At 37.5% G+C, this 22,918-nt stretch overlaps 1 protein-coding gene across 1 annotated transcript in view; it reads left to right on the plus strand.

Moving 5' to 3' along the window:
- Positions 1-22,918, plus strand: part of MAP3K5 (mitogen-activated protein kinase kinase kinase 5) — a 98,719-nt gene that overhangs the window by 22,439 nt on the left and 53,362 nt on the right. Inside the window, exons 2-6 of the mRNA XM_021553111.4 lie at positions 6,536-6,675; positions 9,380-9,403; positions 19,540-19,733; positions 19,937-20,105; positions 21,025-21,131. Of these exons, the coding sequence (XP_021408786.1) occupies positions 6,536-6,675; positions 9,380-9,403; positions 19,540-19,733; positions 19,937-20,105; positions 21,025-21,131 (634 nt within the window). The remainder of the gene's footprint in view (positions 1-6,535; positions 6,676-9,379; positions 9,404-19,539; positions 19,734-19,936; positions 20,106-21,024; positions 21,132-22,918) is intronic.

Here is a 22,918-nt window from a genome sequence, read left to right on the forward strand (position 1 = left end):
AAGGAGAAAAGATTGCTTTTACATTATTAGTTAGGATTTTTTGTTAATGACCAGACTCATAGAGACCTAAATTGAGTCACATACTCAATTTAGAGTCTGTCAGTATGCCTATAGATGCCTAATGTAATGAGGTAGATTGTGTATATGTAATTTTATTTTTTTCTTCTTCCTGTGATGTTATATATGGGATTCTTGAACAAGTAGATGTTGTATCCATGTCTATATGAAGGATTAAAATTTACCTACTCCCTGGAACAATATGTGACTCTTAAGCAGGACTAATTAGGTACTCAGTTGCATACTTGCAGATGTTGTAGGGTCTGGTCCCTTCTTTATATAGGACCTAGTGATTGTGTGGGTGTAAAGTGAGATCATCTAAGTGATCCAGGAGTCAGCTGATCCTGCATGCTCACCCCACCTCTCCAAGCCAACAGAGAGACTGAGTTGTCTCACTGGGTATTGACCACACTAGGTCTGATACAAATGTGGAAGAGGGTCAGAACCACCCCCAACAGTAAAAGCTGCTTATTGAGTTTATCTGAAGGGAAATCATGTCTTTTTGCTTATAAGTCTAGGTGTAGGTGTTTCTTTGAAATTCAAGAACAGCTCAACTCAGTTTAGCTGTTTAAGGAACAATGGGCTCTTAATACCAGCATGAGGGCAAAATGGTATTGTTGTATTCAAAGGTTACTTGGTGCTTTTTGGGCAAGTATTAAGTGCTCTAATTATTTCTAGCTCAACTTTTTGCTATGCAGCATCTGGAAAGGGACCACCCCCCAGACAGTTGGGTTTGTGTTGTATTTTCTGGGAATTTGTGCTCAGAAACTCCCTTTTGAGTAGGTTGTGGGCTCTGGTCTATACTTCATTGATGATGGAGCTCTGCTTCCATTGCATAAAAATGAGACTGCTCAAGACAGGATTACTATTAGATTCCTAAGTCATAGTGCATTTAACTAGATAAGAACTAGCCCATGTGCATCACATGTTTTTGTCTTGGTGCCCTTAAGCCTACTTTGTGCATAAGTTCAAGCCTCTACAAATACTCTGCTTTTCCTCTAGTATATGGCACAATTAACTTGCCTGTGCTATCATTGCCTGCTTTTCCTTCCCCATATTCAAGCCTCAGACACCCCTTACAAAGTTGTTTTTTTTTTGTTTTTTTTTTTTTTAGCCTCTCCCAACAGACTGGCTTGACTGGACTGGTTTCCTGGGAGGTCGGCCATTCACCTGTGTTTGGGTGTTCTCACCTCAGTGGCTCCCATCAATTGTTTCCGGTCTTGGAGCCATATGAGACACTCTTGACAGGAAATGTCTGGTTCCAGTGCTGTTGACATGTCAGTGGCACTGTGGTTTGCACAGTTGAACCAGAAATACCAATCTGTACTGACGTGTTGGAATTGCCAAAGCAGGTTTCCTACCTCATGCAGGCAGTCTCTGGTAAACAGGAAAATGTCTGTGCCAAGCATATAGAATCACAAAGAAGTTGAAATAGATAAGGATATTCCTTGCTTGTTTCTGAAAGTTTGCCCAATAGTAAGTGTCGTCATATCATTGTTCTAAGGCTGAATGGAGAGCCGCTACTGCAGTATAAAATAAGTTTGGTGTTCAGACTTGCACTGAAATAAATTTTACCCTCCTTTCTTTTCTTCTATATCTATGTCAGAATGATATCTGCCTCTTTTAGTCCTCAAGTAGAAAAGAGCACAAAATCCTGGTCTCAGAAGTTGCCGTTATTATCTTTCCTGTTCCCCTGATTGATTGTGGGACAGTGAATGTAAGGCAATAGTCATGTGTTTAATACCAATTAATCAGAAGATAATAGAAAACATAAACATTCATTAGTTGTATAGTTGCTCTGTTTGTATTCACTGCTTTTCCTGGCAGTATTGTAGTAAGCAGGTAGTATCAAAAAGTAGGGTGTACATGTAAGATATCTCAGAGCACTTGTTTAAACATTCTTATTTGCCCTTTTACATTTAAAACAATGCGTAGGAGATGAACTTTGACCACTGCATTTCATTTATCACTATCTTGGTGACTAAAGGCATGGCTAATAGCCAAGAGCAAAGGGCTCTGTATCCACTAATGGACACTTACCCTATTTTGGCCATATTAATGTGTATACTCTGGAGTTTTTACCATTTCTTAAGACAAGTTAATTAGTAGAGACTTTACATGTAAGGTTCTCAATCTTTGCACAGATAACTTAAAGAGAACTACGTGGGTTTACATCACAGTTAGGAATGATTTGTAAGATAGATTTAATCTGTGCCAAACTTCACAGAGATGTGTACTTTTCTAGTGCTTCTCAGGCAAAAAGGGTCAAGTGAGTTGCCTCCAATTCCAACTCATGAATCTGGTTTCCCAGGGTAATAAGAAGCCAGTTACTACTGCAGTGATATTTTGTTCTCTTGGATGCGTGATAGTGCATTTCAAGCTACTGTTGGTGTAGATGTTAGTTAGCCTAATAACAGGCTAGATTTTGATTGCTTAGTAGTTGTTGGTGTGTCTGCAGTTCAGTGTGTGGTTGCTCAGCTAATGTGTACACAAGCAGCCTTATTAGAAGCAATTTGGCTGCTGTCAGCAGGCAGACAGGGCTTGGGGTGATTTAGGACATGGACACTGAACTGCCTGCTGCTGGATTTATGCTGGTTTTGCTGCCTAAACCAGGGCGAATGGAGCTCTAGTCTTAAGTTTATGATACACTTGTCTTATCAATTTAGGCAGGACAACTGTTTAAGGAGATGGGAGAGAAGGTAGTGATTAGACTTATTTTATTGTTCATAAACTATTAGGAGACAATAATATACTTCAAGGTCTATTATAAGACTTTCTAGCTCTAATGTGAAAAATTACTAGAAAAGGTAAAGACCGTTCTACACCTGTTTTCTTTAGTATCAGCGATCAATCACCAGGTCTACTTACATGAGATAGAATAAATTTTATCCCTTACTTTGGTCTTGGGTACAAAATTAAATTTCACATTCTTTCAGCCTGTGAGGTTGCAAAAATTGCAGTTCTTGCACTTTCTGTCTTTTCTTCCTGTTTTATGCAGCGTGCTTCCATTCCTACCCTACTCATTAGTCTGCTGGATCCTGAACAGACTTTGCTGCGACATTGAAGGTGTGCAAGAGCATTTGAAGTGAATTGACATCAGTGAACTGATGTTCCTGGTCTTCAGAGTGCTTCATCCTGAGGTCTTAGGTGTTGAGAGAGCTCTAATCTGATTCCTGTGCTTGATCAGGCTTTTACTTGCCTTGAAACCCAAAACACAGATGTTTTGGTAAGGGGGTAGTTCCAATGTAACTGTAGAGCTGATTCCTCCACCTTCATTGAAATACCATTTTGCCACTTATGAAAGTGTGTTCTCCAGTGAATAGAAAACTTATCTTCTATGGCATCAGAATGTTTGATTGAGGTCATCCTGGGGAAATGAGAGTGAGAACCTGATAAAGAGGATTATGGCAGTTTATATGTTGATTGATAATATAACTGACCAAACAGTTATTTTGGGCGTAGCTAAATCCTGGCTCTTGCAAACTTGTGAGAATTTTGATATCTGTGTATGTACTTTACTTAGATTTGTCTTGAAAACCATCAGTCCTGCTAATCTTTTCTAAACTTCTAATAATATTTTATGTAATTGAATATAGTGTTTGGCTGTTTTGTAGTGCACTTGATGGTACACTTCAGGTGCTTTGTAGGAACCATTACCACTCCTGTTTCTGTGGTGGGTTTTTTATCTTTTTTCTTTTTCTCCAGAATGAGTTACATAGTATTTGACTTCTGTATTTCTGTGAAGTACATTGATCGCTCCTTTGCTCAGAGGAGTTATCTTCTGATGTTATGAAAGAAGATAGTCAAAAATAGGTCTGTCAGAAGAGCTAGTTTAGGATATATGGTTTTTTATTTGAATAGATATCTGATCTCAAAAGTGCATATACCTTTTTTAGCTTGTTAGAATTGCAGGTAAGATTTGGGTTGTTCCCCTTGGAAATTGCAGTACTAGCCCTGAGGCCTAACCTGAACTTGAGAAATCTGATCTCTTTGTTGTCAGTGACATCTTCATCTTAAAATACATAACTGCTAAAATGAACAGGAAAACTTCACAAAAGATAGACCTATTCTAAGGAAGACACTGCTTTATCTATCAAATGAGTTATCCAGATAAATTTCAGAGAAGTCTTGACATATCTTTTCTTCTTTTAGTTACATCAGAAATACAAGTATCACAGAAGAGTTTATACCAGTGTAATTTTTCAGGCAGATGTTTCTTTACTCATGGCCCTTCCCTCCTCTGTGTAAGACACTCAAGGTTTTTGTATGGTTTGGGTATTTTTTATTTTATTTTATTTTATTTTTACTATGATAGGGATGGTACAGAGCCCAAGAATGTTTCCTACAGTGTGGTCCTGTGTCAGATTCTGTTCAATGTATTTTGCCAGCTTGACAGTAATATATATATCGACACAAAATATTTTTTGGGTTTCTCTTTCCTTCTTCATGATCTTAGGAACTTGCCGTTTTAACATAGGATTTCTTAAGTGTTTTTTGTAATTTAGCTTTGATCAGGCTCCATTTAAAGTAGTATTTCCCTTTTAATCTTAATTTTGCAACTCTAGTGAAAGCACATTATCTTGCAAGATTGCAGAATTAAGTCATGGCACATTGCGCAAATTTTCCTCTTGCTTGGCACTAATAGATATGTACCATAAATTTGGAGTTGCTCAAGATTAGACTTCTATGTGAGTAAGAGCAGTTAAAAATATAACTTGCATTATGGCAAGTTTGAGAAGAAAATAAACAGACTCAAATCTCACCCCAAAATATAGTAGTGGTATTGTCGTTCTTGTTTGGCTTTTGTGATGCTTCACTTTCCTAAAATTAATGTGAGTATATGTGTAGTCTTAGTAGTGCACTGCCTTTTTTACTTCAGTAAAATTTGATGGCATCCATACTGCAAAATACTGTGTGGAATTAGACAGAGGGAGATGCTTAGAACACAAGTTATTAATCTTAGCATTTTAGAAAACATAGTTTAATATTGGGTCTTTTAGTGTGAAAAGATGTATTTTTTTATACCATATTAGTCTTGTCTCTTTTAATTTTGTTTCTTGAAGAGCCTAGGCTTGTACAGGCAAAGTTTGTTCTTTCCCCTATATGTATCTATACTTCCTTCAGGATTTTAATAATTTATAAGCCTGTAGGCCAGTTACTGAAGCACATTACTGAAGAGTAGATGTCTCAAAGGTATTCCTTTTCAACAAGCTGGAGAGACACTGCTTCCCCAGATAAGAGTGTGACCACAAGGCTTATCTTTTATTGAATATCTTCATTTCAGTTTTGATGTTCTAAATAAATAGATGAGGCGAGAAGTTGTGGTTAGAGGTAGAATCTCTGATTAGATTAATTAGAGAAACTTGAGGGTCCATAGGCTTTTCCCCTACAGAGCTTATCTTGCTATCTGTCTTTTCAGTCATTCCAAAGCTTCCAAAGGAATGGGAAAGCATAGAGAGATACTGGAAACGAGCCTGCTTTTCTTGTTCAACTCTTTAACAGAAGCTTATTTCTCTGGTTTGGGTTTGGTTTTCTATTTTTTTCCTGAAACCTAAGAAAAAAATTAATTGTGTGAAAAGACAGAAAGGTGTTTGTAGAAGAGGTGGAGATGAATCAATTTTCTTGCTTTGCTCTCTTGATTCCACAAGACTTTTGCAGTGGAAATAGTCTGCCTAGTATAACAGGAATCTTACAGAGTCAGCAGAAATAGTTATTGTCTCTTGTTACACTTTGGCATTGGTGCAGATCTTGTAAAGAGAAACACATGGTTTAAGAGAAATTGTGGACTACATTCCTTGTTCTATAAGCATTCATGTGCTTGCATGCATTATTCACACAGGTAATACTTATTGTGAATAGAATTCTCTGCACAGTTAAGTTTTTACTTATATGGGTGTTTCTTTGGCTTCTCTGCATCTGTACCTTGTCTTTTTCTCATTCTGTCATCTTTCTATATGAATCAAAATAGATCTGAATGGTAATTTATATTGGAACATTACCTTTCAGTTTGTTTTCTTCCAAAATTCTAGTACAGAATCTATACAGTATGTTATAGATAACATGAATTTTTATTGCAACTTGCACAGAGAGCAAAAATACATCTAATGTAATTTTTAAATTTTATTTTTCACTAAGGTTATCATTTACCATGTATAGATTTACCAAGTGAATTTTATTCTTGAAGACAGCAATTTTTTTCCCTTTTCTTGATCAACGGTTTATCCATTTTTGCTATTTTAATGTCTCATTTAAATAAAAAATACAGGAGTAATAGTTAAATAGAAAAAGCTAAACCACATCCTGCTGACTATGTTCAAAATTCAAGCGTAATAGCTAAAATGGGGAAATCTCTCTTGATCTCTTATTTCCTACTTAAAGCCAGGTCTTCTTACCAAAATAAATTGTGTGAAGAAACAAGACCTAGATGTATTTGACTGTCAGAAATGTGTGGCATTGACAATATCTTTTTTTTCTGCAGATATTGCTGTGGTCGAGATGAGTGATGCCTTCCGTCAACCTTCCCTGTTCTACCATCTGGGAGTCAGGGAGAGCTTCAGCATGGCTAACAACATTATCCTCTACTGTGACACAAATGCAGAGTCTCTGCAGTCACTGAAGGTAGCACTGGGTGGAAAAAGGGGTTTGAAGGGAAAGTCACAGCTAGTCTAACACTTGAAATAAATTATTTCTGTAAGAAATACACATGCTACTTGTGGTTGAGAACAGAATAGCAAACATGTTCTGAGGCCTGGCAAAGGTGTCTACAATGCAATGCTGTAAAACTCAGTTTAATTTTCTAAAGAGAAAGATTTAGATTGCTTGATTACAGTCACTTAAATACCTAGCTGTTAAATGGCTGTTTATGGAAACAGAAATATGCCAAATTTGAGATGAGAAACTAAATGCAAGACTTTGTCATTCAAGGGAATTACTGGTGTTTGTGGTAAACTGCTACAGTAATAACAATCCTGTGAGAGTGTAGGCAGCAGAATAATCTTTAGGCTTTAGCTTGTGTCTAAATTAGCAGTTTTCTGCCAAACCTTATGGGGCCTCCTGATACCTCCTGGTAAATCTTGCTGAGTTACAGCTGTTTGCATCAGGTACCTGCAGGACTACTGTGCTGGAGATTAGCAGCAATGTAATAGAATCAGTAAAAAAAAACCTCATGCCTCAGTGCACAGTTAATAGTACTTCACTTTAAGGCAAGAGGGTCTTTTAAGATAATCTATGGGGCTGTGTATTTTGTCAGCCAAGTAGTTGGTAGTTGGTACTTGCTTCCTACTGCAACTATCCAAAAGGTTTAGCAACTTCCATGATGGGAAAGGACAGACAACTCAGATGGCAGACTTTTCAATTACTTCCCCTCTCTCAGATGCGTTGGCTTTACTCAGGAGGTGTTTTATGCTCTTGCGCTTCCCTTCCATGCTTGGCTGAGAAGAAGAATTTAGAGTGAGCAGCTTGGTGAGTCAGACTGCAGTCTGGGCACCAGCACCACTCAGGAAGGATTTGCTTCCACTGCTTCTGGCAAGTGCAGGCTATATGGTTTTGATTCTGTCCCTTTTCTTCAGGCTGGCCCTATGTTTGGGACATACTTAGTAGCTCAGTTTCTTCCCCCAGCTCTTCCCTCTAAATTTTCTCAGCTAACTGGACCACTTGCAATCCAGTTATTTCCTTTCTTTTTGCAACACAAAGAGTATACAGATGAAAGCCCTAAAAATAATGCTAATGATAAAAGATATATCTGGGAATTTAATTCAGTTGTGTAAGTACAATGATCTACAGTATGAGCAGAGCAGAATTTCATTCTACTGGGCAAAGAGCCAAATACCCAACTCCCACTGAGAAATTACTTAGGTGAGGCATCAGGCTTTCCTGGGCACTTGGAAGAACTTTTTACTAGTTTAGGAGCTTGACTTTGTAAATGGGTCATGTGCTGGATTCCTACTGGCGTCAGTGGAAGCCCAGTTCTGTGCAGGGGGCTTGGATGTCACAGTTGCCACCAGTACTCTGCTGTCTGAAAGACTCTTTGGTTTCCCTTAGCTTTGAACTGGGCTTGTGTTTCTGCTCTTGATAGTCTGTAGGGAATTAGTCAAAGAGTGACACCCTTTCCATACTATTTAGTAACTGTCTAAAAAAAGTAGCTGTGGGTATACTGGGACATCTTTTGGTATACTGGGACATCTTTTGAGGCAGTGTTTGTCCCATATTACTCAGCAGGTAAAAGTAGAAGCAATGCAGGAGGGCATGTGCAGTTTTAATCTTGTATGGAAGTGGGAATTACAAAACTGAAAATGAAGGAAATACAGAACTGCAGCACATGATTTAATCAGGGCACAAAGCAGTGTAAGTAAACTTCTGGTGAAATGTTCTTCTGCATGAACATTCAGGCCAGGCTGGACAGGACTGATCAGCCTGGTTTAGGAGAAGACATTCCTGTTGACCAGAACTTTATGACCTACACTTGGAAAGCTAGAAACAGTCCTATGAAGCTAGAAACATGCCCTCTCAACAGGGAGAAAAGCAATTTTATCAAAGCCTGACTTAAGCAAGATGGAAATGATGAGGCACCTTGGTTTGATGCTGTGCTTGTTTTTAATGCTGTTGTGCCAGTGAAGCTGCTTACCGGTCCCAGTGACAGAGGCAAATCTGTCTGATAAATCTGTTATGGTTATCAATTCCTGGGATACGAACTTATTGACAAGTCATGCTGGAAGCAAGATGATCATTGCTCAGAAGTGGTTTACACTTGAGTTGTACCACCTGGATTAGTGTGCAGGAATCAGCTCTTTCCATCTGTGTATGCTTCTAATTCTCTGAAAATTCACACTGAAAATGTGAAGATATGTTCTTTGCATCTAATTATTAGAGCCAAGTGAATTTCAAGCAGTTTTGGAATATTTTAAAACCTCATATGAATACTGCTTTCTATTCTTTTTGATTGCTTCTCCTGGTACCAAAATGTTACTGTATTTGGCTTTTCAAATAGGAATAGATGTTTATTAATAGACAACTTCTGGACATCATCCCTCTAGGAAAATTTATAAATGGAGGGACATGTATATATGTGTATATATGTATAGTCACATGCAGACAGTAGATAGGCTCTTATGTATATGTAGTTTGTATGTATCTACTTGGTTCCATAGGAATTTTGTCTCTTCTGAGACAATACCTTATTTATGTTAATTTGACAGGCATAAGAAAACATCTGCCAACCAACCTTTTCTTGTCATGTGTGCAAACAGTAGTATTAGAAAGTCACACTGATCAAATACCTTTCCTAGTGCTGTCAACATTGTCATTTTTTTTGTTTTTATTTCAGGAAATTATTTTCCAGAAGAATAATGTAAGTATGATGTATGGATTTCAGTTGAATTATAAACATTCCAAACTTCTATTTCATTAAATGTTGTTTATATTCTGTTTTCCACTCAAATAATTTAACACTTTCCTACTGTATTGTACAGAGTTAGATATAGAATTCTGGAAATTCTAGCAGCAAATATGAGTAAATCACTTGGTTGCTAGGTACCAAGCTCACTTCTTACCTTGCCTGTATCTATCAGTGGTATTTTCTCTGCTGCCTTTACTTGTCTGTCATATTATCTCACACCCATTTGCATTTGTCATTTTATCCTTTTTGGTTTTGGTTGCCTTTTTCTATTCACTCTTCTTTAATGTTATTTTTCAAATGCTCTGTTAGAAAATAGAGTTATTTAGAAACTTGCTCATTTTAGAAATCCATGGCTACAGCTCTGAAAAGAAAAAAGTGTGTATGTATATATGTATGCATGTGTATATATATGTGTGTGTATATATATGTATGTGCACATATATGTATGTATATAAATGTGTGTATAGCTATGTAATATATATTTGTGTACAGATATATATATGTATATATAGATGTATGTCTGTGTATATATATCAAGTGCATTTATAAAGAGAGCATTTATTTCTATATATAAAGAGAGTATTTATTTCTAAAAGTTATGTCTTGGAGCTGTTAGTCCAAGCGTATTGCAGATCCCAATGGTCTGAGTGCCAGTCATTATTAAACTGTAGGTTTCTGGACCTTGGCGTCCCTCTGGTTTCTGAGGTAGACCTTCCAAATCTCCCTTCCCTTTTTCACTCCCAAGTTCAGTGGAGGCAGACTTGTGGCTGGGAGAACACTGCTTTTCCAATGTGGTTTGTTCTGGAGCAGCAGGGCTGAGTTGTTCTTGGTTTTGCTTCGTGACTTTCTGGTAGCCACATTTGCTAAGATATAATTTCATAGAGGCTACCCAGTGCTGTGCTGATAACCTGAGGTGCTATGTGCATGCTGTGCAATTCCATATATTTGAATAAATTTTTTTAGAGGGGCATATGAAGTACTTAATTTCAGAAACTGACCAGGTTTTATTTTCCTCAATGCCATGAAAACAGCAGCATTCCTGATTTTACTTCTTTATTTAACAGTGGATTAAGTAATTACTTTCACCAGTATGAAATGTGATTCTCTGAAAAAGATGCAGTCTTTTTTCTGCATGGCATTTCTACAGATTGCTTCAAAACCAGTGCAAGCTTTGGTCTAATGCTGCATTTTAAATTACAGATTTTTTTTTTTTTTTTGTTAAAAAAACAAAGCAAAGAGGCTTTCCTATAGAGTTTCTATATAGCTCTTATCCAAAAGTGCTTTTCAGACACTCACAGAAGGCTGTGAAAGATGTGCTAGACTAGAAATATCTCGCCTTTCTCTAATGAAAGTGGAAGAAATGATCAGTTAGGCCTTTTACATAAAATGAAAAGAGAACAGTAAGGCCTTTCTTGTAGATGAATGTATTACATTCTGTGTTTTTGTTCTCGTGGCCTAGGACCTAGGGAAAATGATGTGTGACTAATGTAATGTTCCTGGGAGGGTAGGGCGAAGAGCTCTCTTAGCAGGAAACCAGCAGGAGATGACTGATAAAATAGAATAAAGGGGAGATGTCATCTTGTCCTGTTTTTAAATGACAGTCCCCAAAGCTCAAGGAGAGGTATGACAACTTGGCCTTCGTCTGTTTCAGAAAGGATTGTTCTGTTTTCCATTTAAATTTGGATAGGTGACTGTGACGCTGTCATTTATCACTTTTAGAAATGCTTCAGTGTATGCCAGAAAAAGAATGTGTTCCTTGAAAGTCTCAGATGTTTTCAAGCACACCCACATAACATCTTTTCTGGGAGGAAGTATTTTCCCTGGTATTAGAAGAGGGAAGTCAGTGCAATGGTTTTAGCAGCTCCTTTGTCTCCTTTTTCCTCATTTTTTTCAGCATGATGTCAGCCAAATGACCTGGAAGTAGGCTTTTCACAATGTTGGTGCATGCCTAACTATTGAATATAATACCTGCTTCCTAAAAAATGTATTTCTTCATAAATTTTAAGATTCTTGGTTAAATGGGTATGGTTCTGTTCTAGAGAAGCTCACCCTTACCAAAAATAGTCATGTGAGGTTACCAAGATGAAAAAAAAAATAATGAAATTCACATATGGATAAACAAGGAGTTCAGTCTTGGTGTTCTAGAACATGTTTTTTAATAGCATGCAAACATCAGCCATATCAGGACCATGGTATCCTTGGCACCAGGGGATTAAAAAGGTTGCAAAACAAGTGTGTGTGTATCTATATATATTTGCCTAACTGAAATGCCTTGTGTTTGCTTTTCCTAAATCTTATATCCCTAAAACAAAGTGGGATAACAAAAAACAACAACAACAACAAAAAAAAAAAAAACCCAAAACAACCAAACAAAAAAAACCCCACCAAAAAACCCAAACAAACAAACAAAAAAAACCAAAACAAAAATCTATCGCAAACAGTTTTGTTCCTCTGCTGGATTTTTGTGCTTCCTAATAATAGTCAATACAATGTTGCATAGCAAAGATAAGCTGCTTGGAGCCTGTCTGGGCAGAGCAGTACAAGATTGCATTGGCTTATTTCCTGCTATATGTGGTTTTATAGCTATTTAATTGGACCTTTTCCAAATGTTCCAGTAATACCAAAACCATATATTTTTACAGGCAGTGATACCTTAACAGAAGGTAGTTATTTTGCTGGTTAAGAACTTTAGTTTAGTTTTTGCTGTTATCTGATTTTTGAGGTCAATCAAGCAGCAGAGGCATTCTAGAAATTACTAGTAAAGAGATTCAGTCATCAGATGTTGCTATAAAGGTTATGGTTCATGACTGTACATTGCTAGTCTTAGCTAACCAGTTTTAATTTCATCATAATTTCCCACGGTTTAAATTCTACCACATTTGGAGGAAAGTTTCAGGTCTATTAATTTTTTTTTTTAATTTGCCTTCTTGCTGAATCTGAGTGTCTAATGTGCATATATTCTACATGTGGTTTGCAACCCACTGTAGCAAGTTACACCTTGACACAGTGCACACCTTTCAGTTCAGGCTGCTTGCTTGCACCAGACTGGAGAAGTGGATAGCTTTGAGGGCTGCCTGGGATGTGAGACTGCATTAAAGCTCCTGGTCTGATCAGGAGGGCCCTTGGAGGCAATGGGAATTGTTCTCTTGGGCAGCTGACTTACAGGTGTTAGCGATTGAGCAACAGAGTTAATGTTGTATGGCCAGGCAGTGTTTTGCTTTTCTAACACTTGAAGGGATCAGATTGTTGTGATAGGACAAAAGGCAATGGCTTCAGGCTCAAAGAGGGAAGGTTTAGATTAAGTATTAGGAAGATATTATGTACTGTGGGGGTGGTAGGGCCCTGGAATTGCCCAGAGAAGATATGGATGCCCCATCCCAGGAAGTCTTCAAAGCCAGGTTGGATGGGGCTCTGAGCAACCTGGTCTAGTGGAAGGTGTCCCTGGGCACATCACAGATGTTGGAGCTAGATGACCTTTAAGGACTCTTCCAATCCAAACCACTCTATGGTTCCATGATTGTAATTTTTACTGGTTTTCCACAGCCTTTCCTAATTGCCTCTTGTTTAAGGTGTAGCTTGAGAGACAGTTTGGTGTAGTGCTCCTTTAATGTGAGTGGGAGAACTCATCCGGTTCTGAGATCCCCAGTGCAAGAGAGGCATGGAGCTCCTGGAGCAGGTCCAGCACAGAGCAACAAAGATGTTGAAAGGATGGGAGCATCTCTTAGGAGGAAATACTGAGGACAGCTAGTCTTGTTGAGCCTCAAGAAGAGACAGCTGAGAGGGGACCACATCCATGTCTATAAGTATCTGAAGGAGGGTGTCAAGAAGATGGAGCCAGGCTCTTTGTAATGGTGCCAAGGACTAGAACAAGAGACAATGGGCAGACACTGGTGCATGGGATGTTCCACCTGGATATAAGGAAGAACTTCTTTACTGTTCAAGTAACCAAGCACCAGAACAAATTGCCCAGAGAAATGGTGGACTCTCCCTGACTGGAGATATTCCAGAACTGTCTGGACACAATCCTGTACCATGTGCTCTAGGATGACCCTGCTTGAGTGCAGAGGTTGGACCAGATAGCCACTGTGGTGTCTTCCAACCTGACCCATTCTGTGACTCTGGATGAGGCATTACAGAAGCTTCTGCAAGCTCAGAATCTCCACCTAACTGCTGTTAAAAGACTGTAGCATAGAGTATATTTAACTATTGGTTTCTTTCACCATGGAAATAGTGGAAAATATTTTTAATACTCCTTATCCAGCCAACAAGAGATTTGTGGCCAGTTTGATTTTTGATATCCAAGTATGTAAAAATGCTATGTAGCCTTCAGTAAATATTTTGTTGGAAGTGATAACTGTGGTATTTATTATTTATGATACGACACTACGTCTTGCTTATTCTTTAATTTGTGAATTCTTGACTAATATATTTAATGCATACTTTCCTGGGAAAAAGTTGGTAACTTTTTTCCTATGTAAATATGATTAAAGGACCATATAGGCTGTAAGATGATTTTAAACAAGCATTTAGGATGTACCATGGCTGCAACAGAATGATATTCCTGAGTATATAAAGAAATAATATATTCTCAAAAAAAAGGGGAGGTATTAATAGTATAGATCCAGTCTCTGTGCCTCTGTTCATTTGAGGCATGAGGCTTACTTAATGTCCTTTTCAAATCAATAGTAAGGATATCATTCATATGAGTGGATTTAAAGTAAACCCAAACTGAGTCTGTATTCATTAAAACATCAGCACATCTTGATTTACTGTGTGTTTGGGGGATGGAGGGAATAGATTTAATAACTTGGTTTATGATTTTGCCATCTGCTACACATAATACCATGTGCAGAGAACTACCTTAAAAATTTCACCAGAAGAATTGAAATAAAAGCAGATATTTTTCAAAAGGATGAGTGGGAGAACTAGAAAAAAGTTATTTTAATTAGAAGAGTGTCAGCAGGAAGAACAGTTCCTACTGTGAGAGATAATGGCAATTTTTATTAATTCAGCTGATTTTCTTTTCTTTTATTAAAGTTACATTAGATGTTAACCTGAATCTTTGGCAAGTGGGTGGGATTCTGCTAGATTCTCCCATTCATGGCTGAAGTATCATGGTTTTTGTTTTGGGAATCTTTGTTTTCTTGGACACTTCTTGTCTTTGAAGGCAGTTTTTCTCTGTTTGCGGATATTTGACTGCTAAATGATCTAAACAGAGCAGTGCTAGTAAAGACCTTAGGGTATTGAATGGACTTTGCACCACTGACTCTGGATTTTTTCAGAGTTTTCCTCCTCTTTATGAAGAAAAAGTCATTAATTGGTGACTTTAATTGGCCAGAACTCAAATGTTACTTTGTCTAGCACCATGTCTTTTTCATCAGTGCAACTTTCTGAAAATAAAAATCTTTTGCATTACATCAGATTTATTTTTTGAAAGAAAGAGTAGTGTTCGTCTTATTTCATGATGTTCTTTCTAAGAAGACATAGTCTCCCCATTCAAGTCTAAAAAGCTACCCTTTTCACAAGTAGTTCTGTAGAAGAGGGGAATGTTAAAAGAAGGGCTGGTTTATATTCTTACTGTGATCATTAAAATGTAAGTATATGCTATTGATTTTTATTATCTCTTGTATAGAAGTAGATGCTATATTAATTTCTTTCAGAAGCTGAGAAAGGATATTGAACAAGGAAAAGGTGCTTAATGATCCAGTGACCACTAGGTTTAGCTAGAAGCTTTGTCTAAAATTCTGTAATTATAGAGTTATTAAACATGAACTTACATCTCTAACTGAAATTACTTACGCTTTGGAATTGTTAAATTTGTCCTCAGTAAATGAGAAATGGACAGTAGAAAAATACAGAGCAATTAAAAGATTTGCAAAAATCAATTACAGTATCCATCACTTAATTGTAAGCATTTATGTGCGTAGCTGACGCCAGCCAGCACTTCTGCCTTCTAATTCATCTGACTTGATGAAATGGGCTGACATGGATAGTCTGTCAGAAATTGACCTGGTGTTGCTAGGTACCGAGTGTGCTAGCCCAAGACTTTGATATCTATGTTCATGCCTCCCAGAAAAAAGCAGCTCAGCTGATCTGAAAGCTTAGGCCAGGATTGCCTGTCTAATGTCCCAAGCTCTTGTGCATCAGTGTGAACCACAGTAACGATCATCTGACTCGCTGTATGCACGCTCCAGGCCTGTCCCAGCCCCGGGTATTTTCAGTAATGCCTTTCAACATACAACTCAGATGCCCTGTAATCCCTTTGTCATTTTCACTACAGTAATTTGAGCTTTCGAACCTTGTATAATGAAGGTTTATAAAGGAAGAGGGTTGTAAAATGAAACTTGAACCACTTGTTCTTGATTGAGGGGGTCTATTCCCACCCATTTTTGAAGCCCCTGTATTCAACCCATGTTTTTTAAAGGGTGTTAAGATAATAGAATATTACAATTACATTTAAGATGCTACTCCTTCAAAAATATCCTGGGTTCATTATACATTATATAGTTGAGTCACAAGAATGGATCAAAGTAAAATAATTTTGTCTTGTGTGCTTAATAGACTTAGAGTATAGAGGGAAGTCAGGGTTAGAAAAAAGACCAGATTTGGTGGGATCAGAGTTGGGATGGAGTATTACAAGGCAAATTTTAATAGAATAAGTTAAATATATTTAAGCTTCCAAGTCTAGTAATATGTACTAAGTGAAAATATAAAGCAAGTGTGAGCAGATGGGAAGTGTGTCAGAAAGACCACCTGATCCTTTCTGACTTAAATTAGTGTAGCTTATATTTCAACAAAAAAGATGAGAAAGAAGTGTAAGTTGCTGAGACAGGTTGCATTACCGGATGAATGAGGAAAGAAGCAAGTCACACACTCTGTTTTAGGGAAAATGTTTCAAAGTGGTCTGACATTTAGAGTAGCTCCACAACTGCTTCCCTTACAGCTTGGTTTCTCTTGGGTCCCACCCTAATCATAGTCCAAATGCAGCTGGAGTTGGGCTCTTTGCAACGAGAATTTGTGATGATAACACAACATGTTTCCAGAGTAGGGGACTATAGACTTTGTTATACAAAAGAAGTCTTGCGGTCACTGTTTATCTTTCTTCCACCACCACCTTTAGTAAATAATATGCAACTTTTTATTCTTTTTTCTTTTGACACTAGAGCTATTGCATGTCTGCCTTTGTTAGTTTTAGCTGTTAAATATCTACCTACTGTACTCTTTAGCTAGGGAAGTGAAATTGAGGTCAGTATTTCTTGTGTTTCTAGCTTTATTGCGTGTGTGCTCTTTTTATTTTTTTTAAGTGTATTTCCTAAGGAAATGAAACTTAAGAGCTTGTACTGGTTTTTCATCCTCCACATTTGTTCTGTATCTGCCTGCTTTTCTGTGTGGTGGATTTCAGCCAAATTTGAGAAGTTTTGTAGATACAGAGTTCCCACAGAAGATAACTATCTAGGTTAAGTTAAGAAGCAAAGTGATGCCCTGACTGAAAGGCCAGGGAAAGGCCATTGTGTTTTCACACTACTTGCTACTGAATATCAGGGTGAGATTCTTCCCTGAGACCCCTGAGGGGCCTCTGAGCAACTGTAAATGGATTCTTTTTTTTTCTCTTTTCTTCCCACAGAGTTTTCTCCTGTCTTTTACTGTTAAGTTCTTCCCTGTCCACTGCTTCCAAAGACTCTTGGGTCTGAATGTCTTCTATGCCAGGCTCTATATTATAACCAGCTTTTCTTTTCCCCCCTCAGCTAGCAGGAGGAATGCATATAAACAAACTTTTGCTGGCTGTCTTGTTTCACTGAAATAAATAAGTACTTCCTACAGAAAGTGCACGCAGGATGAGTTTCTAAGAGCTCATGCTCTGTAATGGATTCAGACACTTGTCATCTCTAAGGAGAGCAGTTTTCCTCCTGGTAGAATTAAAGATTAAGACTCTGGTACAATCTCTGTAGGTGCCATGACCATTTTACAAGGGTAAACCTTGGATTCTGTGAACTTCAAAAGATGGGAACATCCTTTTTCAGCGTTGATTTTTATTTAAGGCCTCAGCATTGGAAACAGTGTGCCAGAGGTCTGAGAAGGTCTTCCTGCAAACAGTTTTGAATTTATTTTTAATGCGCTGAATAAACATTAGGAAGTAAAACGTTTGTCTCTGGAAATCTGTAGCCCTTTTTCTTGACTCTGACTTCTCAACCTTTTTCTCCTTTACCTAGAAAAGGAAAGCTGGAGAACAGTCTGCCTATGTGTAATAGTGGCTCTTATGCCAGTGGCAATGTACCCATCTCATAATTGCTGAAACCACTTCCAGCAAATTCATAATTTTCCCTCTGCCTTTGATTGTAGGGCTCATTAGATTTTAGCAGGGTAAAAAGTTCATCCATTCACTGTTGAAAGCATGTGATTGCCTTACACTCTAGGATATTCTTGAATAGAAGTATCCATTCACTTCTCTGTTGCACAGACAACCTGTTTGGGTTCTGGCATCCCACTCCTTAGTTACTTGTTAAAAAAATTGTCATATACTCCCCAGTTCTCAAGTTTCCTTTGGAATTGCTGCAGTCACACAGAGATAAATACTCCCTAGCTCTTCAGCAGCAGCAGTTCACAATGGTCACAGAAAGAAGACTAAATTAACCCTTGTGAAAGGCACTGTATACAATTATCTCCAAACAACTTCTGTGTTAGTTGATCTCAATTGACCACATGTGAATGCCTGCACCAATTACTTTTAGATTTTACAGAGTCTGTTGATACCCCTCAGAAGTGCAGTGGGATGGCCTTTATATTGAGGTCTTACAATTTCATAGTATGATGGGTGTAATTAAAAATAATACGTGTACTTTTCATACTGCTTGCTACTGAATATCAGTCTCTGATTTGTACACAAATATGACATATGAGACTTGCTGACATATCTATACACACATGTTTTGCAGACTTGACTACCTCAATCCCTCCATGTTTTAAAAGACTAATAATGCAGGTTAAAATACATGTTTTAAGCACACAGTTGGTATTGTGCATTCAAAAACTATTCAGTCACTGCCCTCTCAATCTGTGGAGCTCAGCTAGGCAGGGAGTTTCTGAAGTGCTGTCTGCATTGCAGTATTGACTTCTGGGAGACTTAAAGCAGCTGAACAGAAACTAATTAACCTTGAAAATAATTTAGACATACTAAAAATGATAAGTCTCAAGAAATGCTTCCTTAAGGCTTTTGCTGTTGGGCTGCTGCTGGGCACTTCAGTAATGGAGTCTGAGCTTTGAGACATGAATGGAGGAGCTGTTCCCAATTTTGTCGGTATTCTGTCTCGTAGTTAAGACTCTCTAAAGCACAAATATTCAGCAACTTTCTCTGCACATAAATCTGTACTCACACACATACCACAGTCAGCAGACATCTTGCTTCCCTCTTCCTTGGAAGACACTTATTTTTCTTTTTTTTCTCTTTTTTTTGCAAAGTATCTGTCATACATTGGTATATAAAAATCAATGCAGTTTAGCAATGCTGAGGTGTTTTGTAAGTGATTATTTTGAGCTACGTATGATTTTAAGTCCCACTGAAAATATTTTCTACATAGTAGGGAATTTATTTTGCTTTTTGAATGCAAAATTATTTGAGTAATTTTGCAGTTCATATGAGGATTAATTTTCTCTATCGTTGTCCTGTTGTGAGGCAACTAGATTGTATTACTGTTTCTAATATCTGTGAGCCAAACTGTACTGTTTTCTTCTGATCATGTCACCTTGAAAAGCAAGTACCTCAGCTTCTTTTGATTCTATCTGCCTCTTCAGGGTGTGGCCTGAGAATTATTTTAGTATTGAGCCAATTACAATTTTAAGGTCAACTTGATACTTCTGAAAAGACTGATTTTACAGGAATGATAGCAAAAATCTGAACTAATGAATTTTAGGTGTATATCACATTTGATGTGAAAACTGAATTTATGTATCAAAACAGTCTTGCTGAAGTAAGCAGCAGGTCTCGCTTTGACTTTAACAGGTGGAATTCTGCAGGCAGTAGATGCAATTGTTTCATACTTTGGCTTGCCAAACTATAACTGCCCTAAATATTGCCCCTTGTTTCCCTGCAGATGTGCACAGGGAACTACATATTTGTTCCTTACATGATAACTCCACATAACAAGGTGTACTGCTGTGATAGCAGTTTTGTGAAGGGACTCACAGAGCTGATGCCGCCTGGTTTTGAGTCTCTGCTTGGGCCTATATGCTTACCTCTGGTGGATCGCTTTATTCAGCTCTTGAAGGTGGCACAGGCCAGTTCCAGGTGAGTTGTCTTCTTGTACACCCATGTAAAACACAAATATTCTGGCTAGCAAGATAAATGTCAGCCTCTTTTGCCTTCTGTTCAGAAAAACTGATATTTAATAGTTCAGCTTGACCAAATCTCTGCACTGACACTGCTCCATCAATGCATGTTTTGCCCATACACTGGGAGAGCTGTGCTGATGTGAACTTGTTCCTCTCCAGCCAGTATTTCCGGGAATCCATTCTGAATGACATCAGAAAGGCTCGGACGCTTTACACGGGCAAAGAGCTCGCAGCAGAGCTGGCAAGGATTCGACAGCGAGTCGATAACGTTGAAGTCTTGTCTGCTGACATTGTAATAAACTTGCTGCTGTCCTACAGAGACATCCAGGTAGGAGTTTACTACTAAGAATGGTAAACTAAATTACACTGGCACAGAAATTTTTGGTATTCTGTATTTGGCACAGATTTTTAAAACAAAATGTGTGGATAAAGCACATCAGTAAAAATCTTTTATGGTATCTTCTCTGATGTTTTTATTTTATTTTGTAGTTTCACTGTTTGCCTTTCCATAGCAGAAAAAGGTTTTATAACAGTACCTATAAAGTATATGACATGTAATAACTCTTCTCCATCTCAGCACTGCTGTGTGATGAACAGCATGCACTTAAAAGCTATGGTGGCATTCTGCAATTGATAGGCAAATGTATTATTTTTCACCAAAGCTAATGACATTTCTTATGGAAACGTAAATAGTTCATATTTCAGGTTTTGGAATGATGCTGGTAATTGCTTGCTTTGTTATTAATAATTTCAACTGTCATTCCTTAAACATGAAGTGGTTTGAGTTTGATTTTTTTATTTTTATTTGTTTTTTAAATATATCAATGAATAAGCTACTTTAAAAGCTGTGGTATTAAAGAGTCTTGTTTTTGTGGCTTATGACTACTTCGGATATTTAAAATGCCTCATTTCAAATGCAGTTACCTTTGTAATGTCTGCACAATATAAGAATTGAAGTGTGTTCAGTTCCTAACTTTAATAGTGAAATACATCTATGAAAATTCCTACAGGACCATGTTGAAGCAGCACAGGAGAACAAATTGGACTTCCCTGCTAAATACGGCACACATTCCCATCTCTGATTAGTGCTAGGCTATTTTCAATTTGAGACTGAAGAAACTGAAACCTTAAAGTCGACTGAATATACTTCTTAGTATGAAATTATAACTGCTTAGGTTGAAGAGGAGTTTATTTAGGCATACCTCAGCACAGCCACTTAAAACTTTATTATCCCTTTCTTTTGGAAGGATTATGATTCCATTGTGAAATTGGTGAAAACTTTAGAAAAACTACCCACTTTTGACTTGGCTTCACACCACCATGTGAGGTTGCATTATGCATTTGCACTAAACAGGTAAGAATATACCCTTCCTTCTGCTGTGGAACAGTGAATGAAAATTTCAAACTTTGTAAGGGATGGGTAATCCTATGTGAAGTTCCCTACTGGAATCTTTATATGCAGTCCTATGATTTTGACTGAAGCACCTCTGTGGATTCTAAGCTTCTTTTTATCTCATAGTATCAAATTTCTTTCCCTTTTCTTTAGTATGTTTGAATTGTTTTTGCCTTTAAATTGTCTTTGTCTTTGGTTTGCATTATTTTTTGTTTCAGTACATAAATCAAAGCAAATAAATACCTAACAATATTTTCCTTCTGTAAAATACACTTTTAACATTTCTGTGTGAGTGACAGTGCTGCATCATTCGTGCTGGCAAAGACATAATCTCATTCAAGTCTGAGTTCTGATAATGTTAGGCAACAGAAGCAGACCTTTCATCAAATGTCCATAGGAGGATTTTATTGTATTATGATGATTAACTAATTTTCACATCCTCTGATAACATGGGCAAAATATGATGCATGGAGCAACATACACTGTTTCCATGGATTAAATAAAAGCCAAGCCTAGATTTTCTTTCTAAGATGCTGACATTTAGGCAAGCGACTAAGAGGGGTGTTTTTTCAGAGGAAATTACAGATGTTCTCTGCTCCATTGCTGTTATCACAGTGAACATTTTGCAGTTGACTTTTAGAAGACTAGACCAGGTGTCAACAGGTATCAAAATTGTCAAGTGTAGTAAATGTTGATAGATGGTTCTTCTTCTCACAGATTTGAATTTTGTAATTCAGGTTCACTGAGGAGGCTTAAAACTGCATATCATATAAAAGTGATGTCAAAACATGCCACAAGGAATTACTTGAAAAAATGAACCTGGTTTTGAAATAAAAAAAAAAAGAAAAAAGTAAAAGTCTGGCATTTTTTGTCTGAATAAGATGTCCAGATTCTTACTTGTGCCTTTATACCAGTAAATGAAGGCAAATGAAGGTATAAATATTGTGCCTTTTTTGTTTCCATTTTGACATAAATACATGAAGTTTTGCAGATTAAATAATCCAGCATGTACCTGCCACTTCTACAGAGCTTTCACAAGGGTCACTAGTTGTTCCTCGGAGTTGTAATGTGTTGTTTCGACCTCAAGGTCACAGTTTTCTTTAGAAACAAAGTCATCTTTGGAAACAGGACTAGTTCATTGAGGCACTGAAAACCTGGAAAACTGCAGCATAATCTTTTTGGGTGTATCCATATACTTCACTGATTCTGTGACTCAAGATGTTGCTCTGAGAGCATCTGACGAAAGATCTACATAGTGCATGCAAAGGAGTTCAGATGAGATTTTCCTATTCCTCTCCTTTCCACACTAGCCATTAAACTAGAAGCCATGACAGCCATGAAAATATTCATGCTTTGGTGTGCCAAGAAGGAATTACTTTGGCTAATTGTAACTTTCTCCTTACTGGAACCATAGGGAATATTTTGTGAGCTGAGGCAGGTCTGGAATACTCTGTGCTACTGAATCTTTGCTGTGAAAAAAATGTCTCTTGCTTCTAATCCAGGTCACTAGTACAGAAGGATGGGGCAGCTCAATTAGTCAAGATTAGTCTGACCTAAATCAAGAAATGTGAGGGCATTGATGATGGAAAAGTAAATAGAAATAAAAGAAGGGACTTTTGGTCTCTGAAGACCAGCTAAGTGTAAATAATCCATGTTGGAAAACATTATTTGCCGTACTGGTTTTGTTCTCATTAAATTCATTAATCTGAATAAGTGATAGTCAATACAAGATGTGGAAATGTTGAAAA

This window comes from Lonchura striata, chromosome 3 (genome assembly GCF_050655825.1).
Source record: "Lonchura striata isolate lonStrDom1 chromosome 3, ASM5065582v1, whole genome shotgun sequence".
Taxonomy (NCBI): domain Eukaryota; kingdom Metazoa; phylum Chordata; class Aves; order Passeriformes; family Estrildidae; genus Lonchura; species Lonchura striata.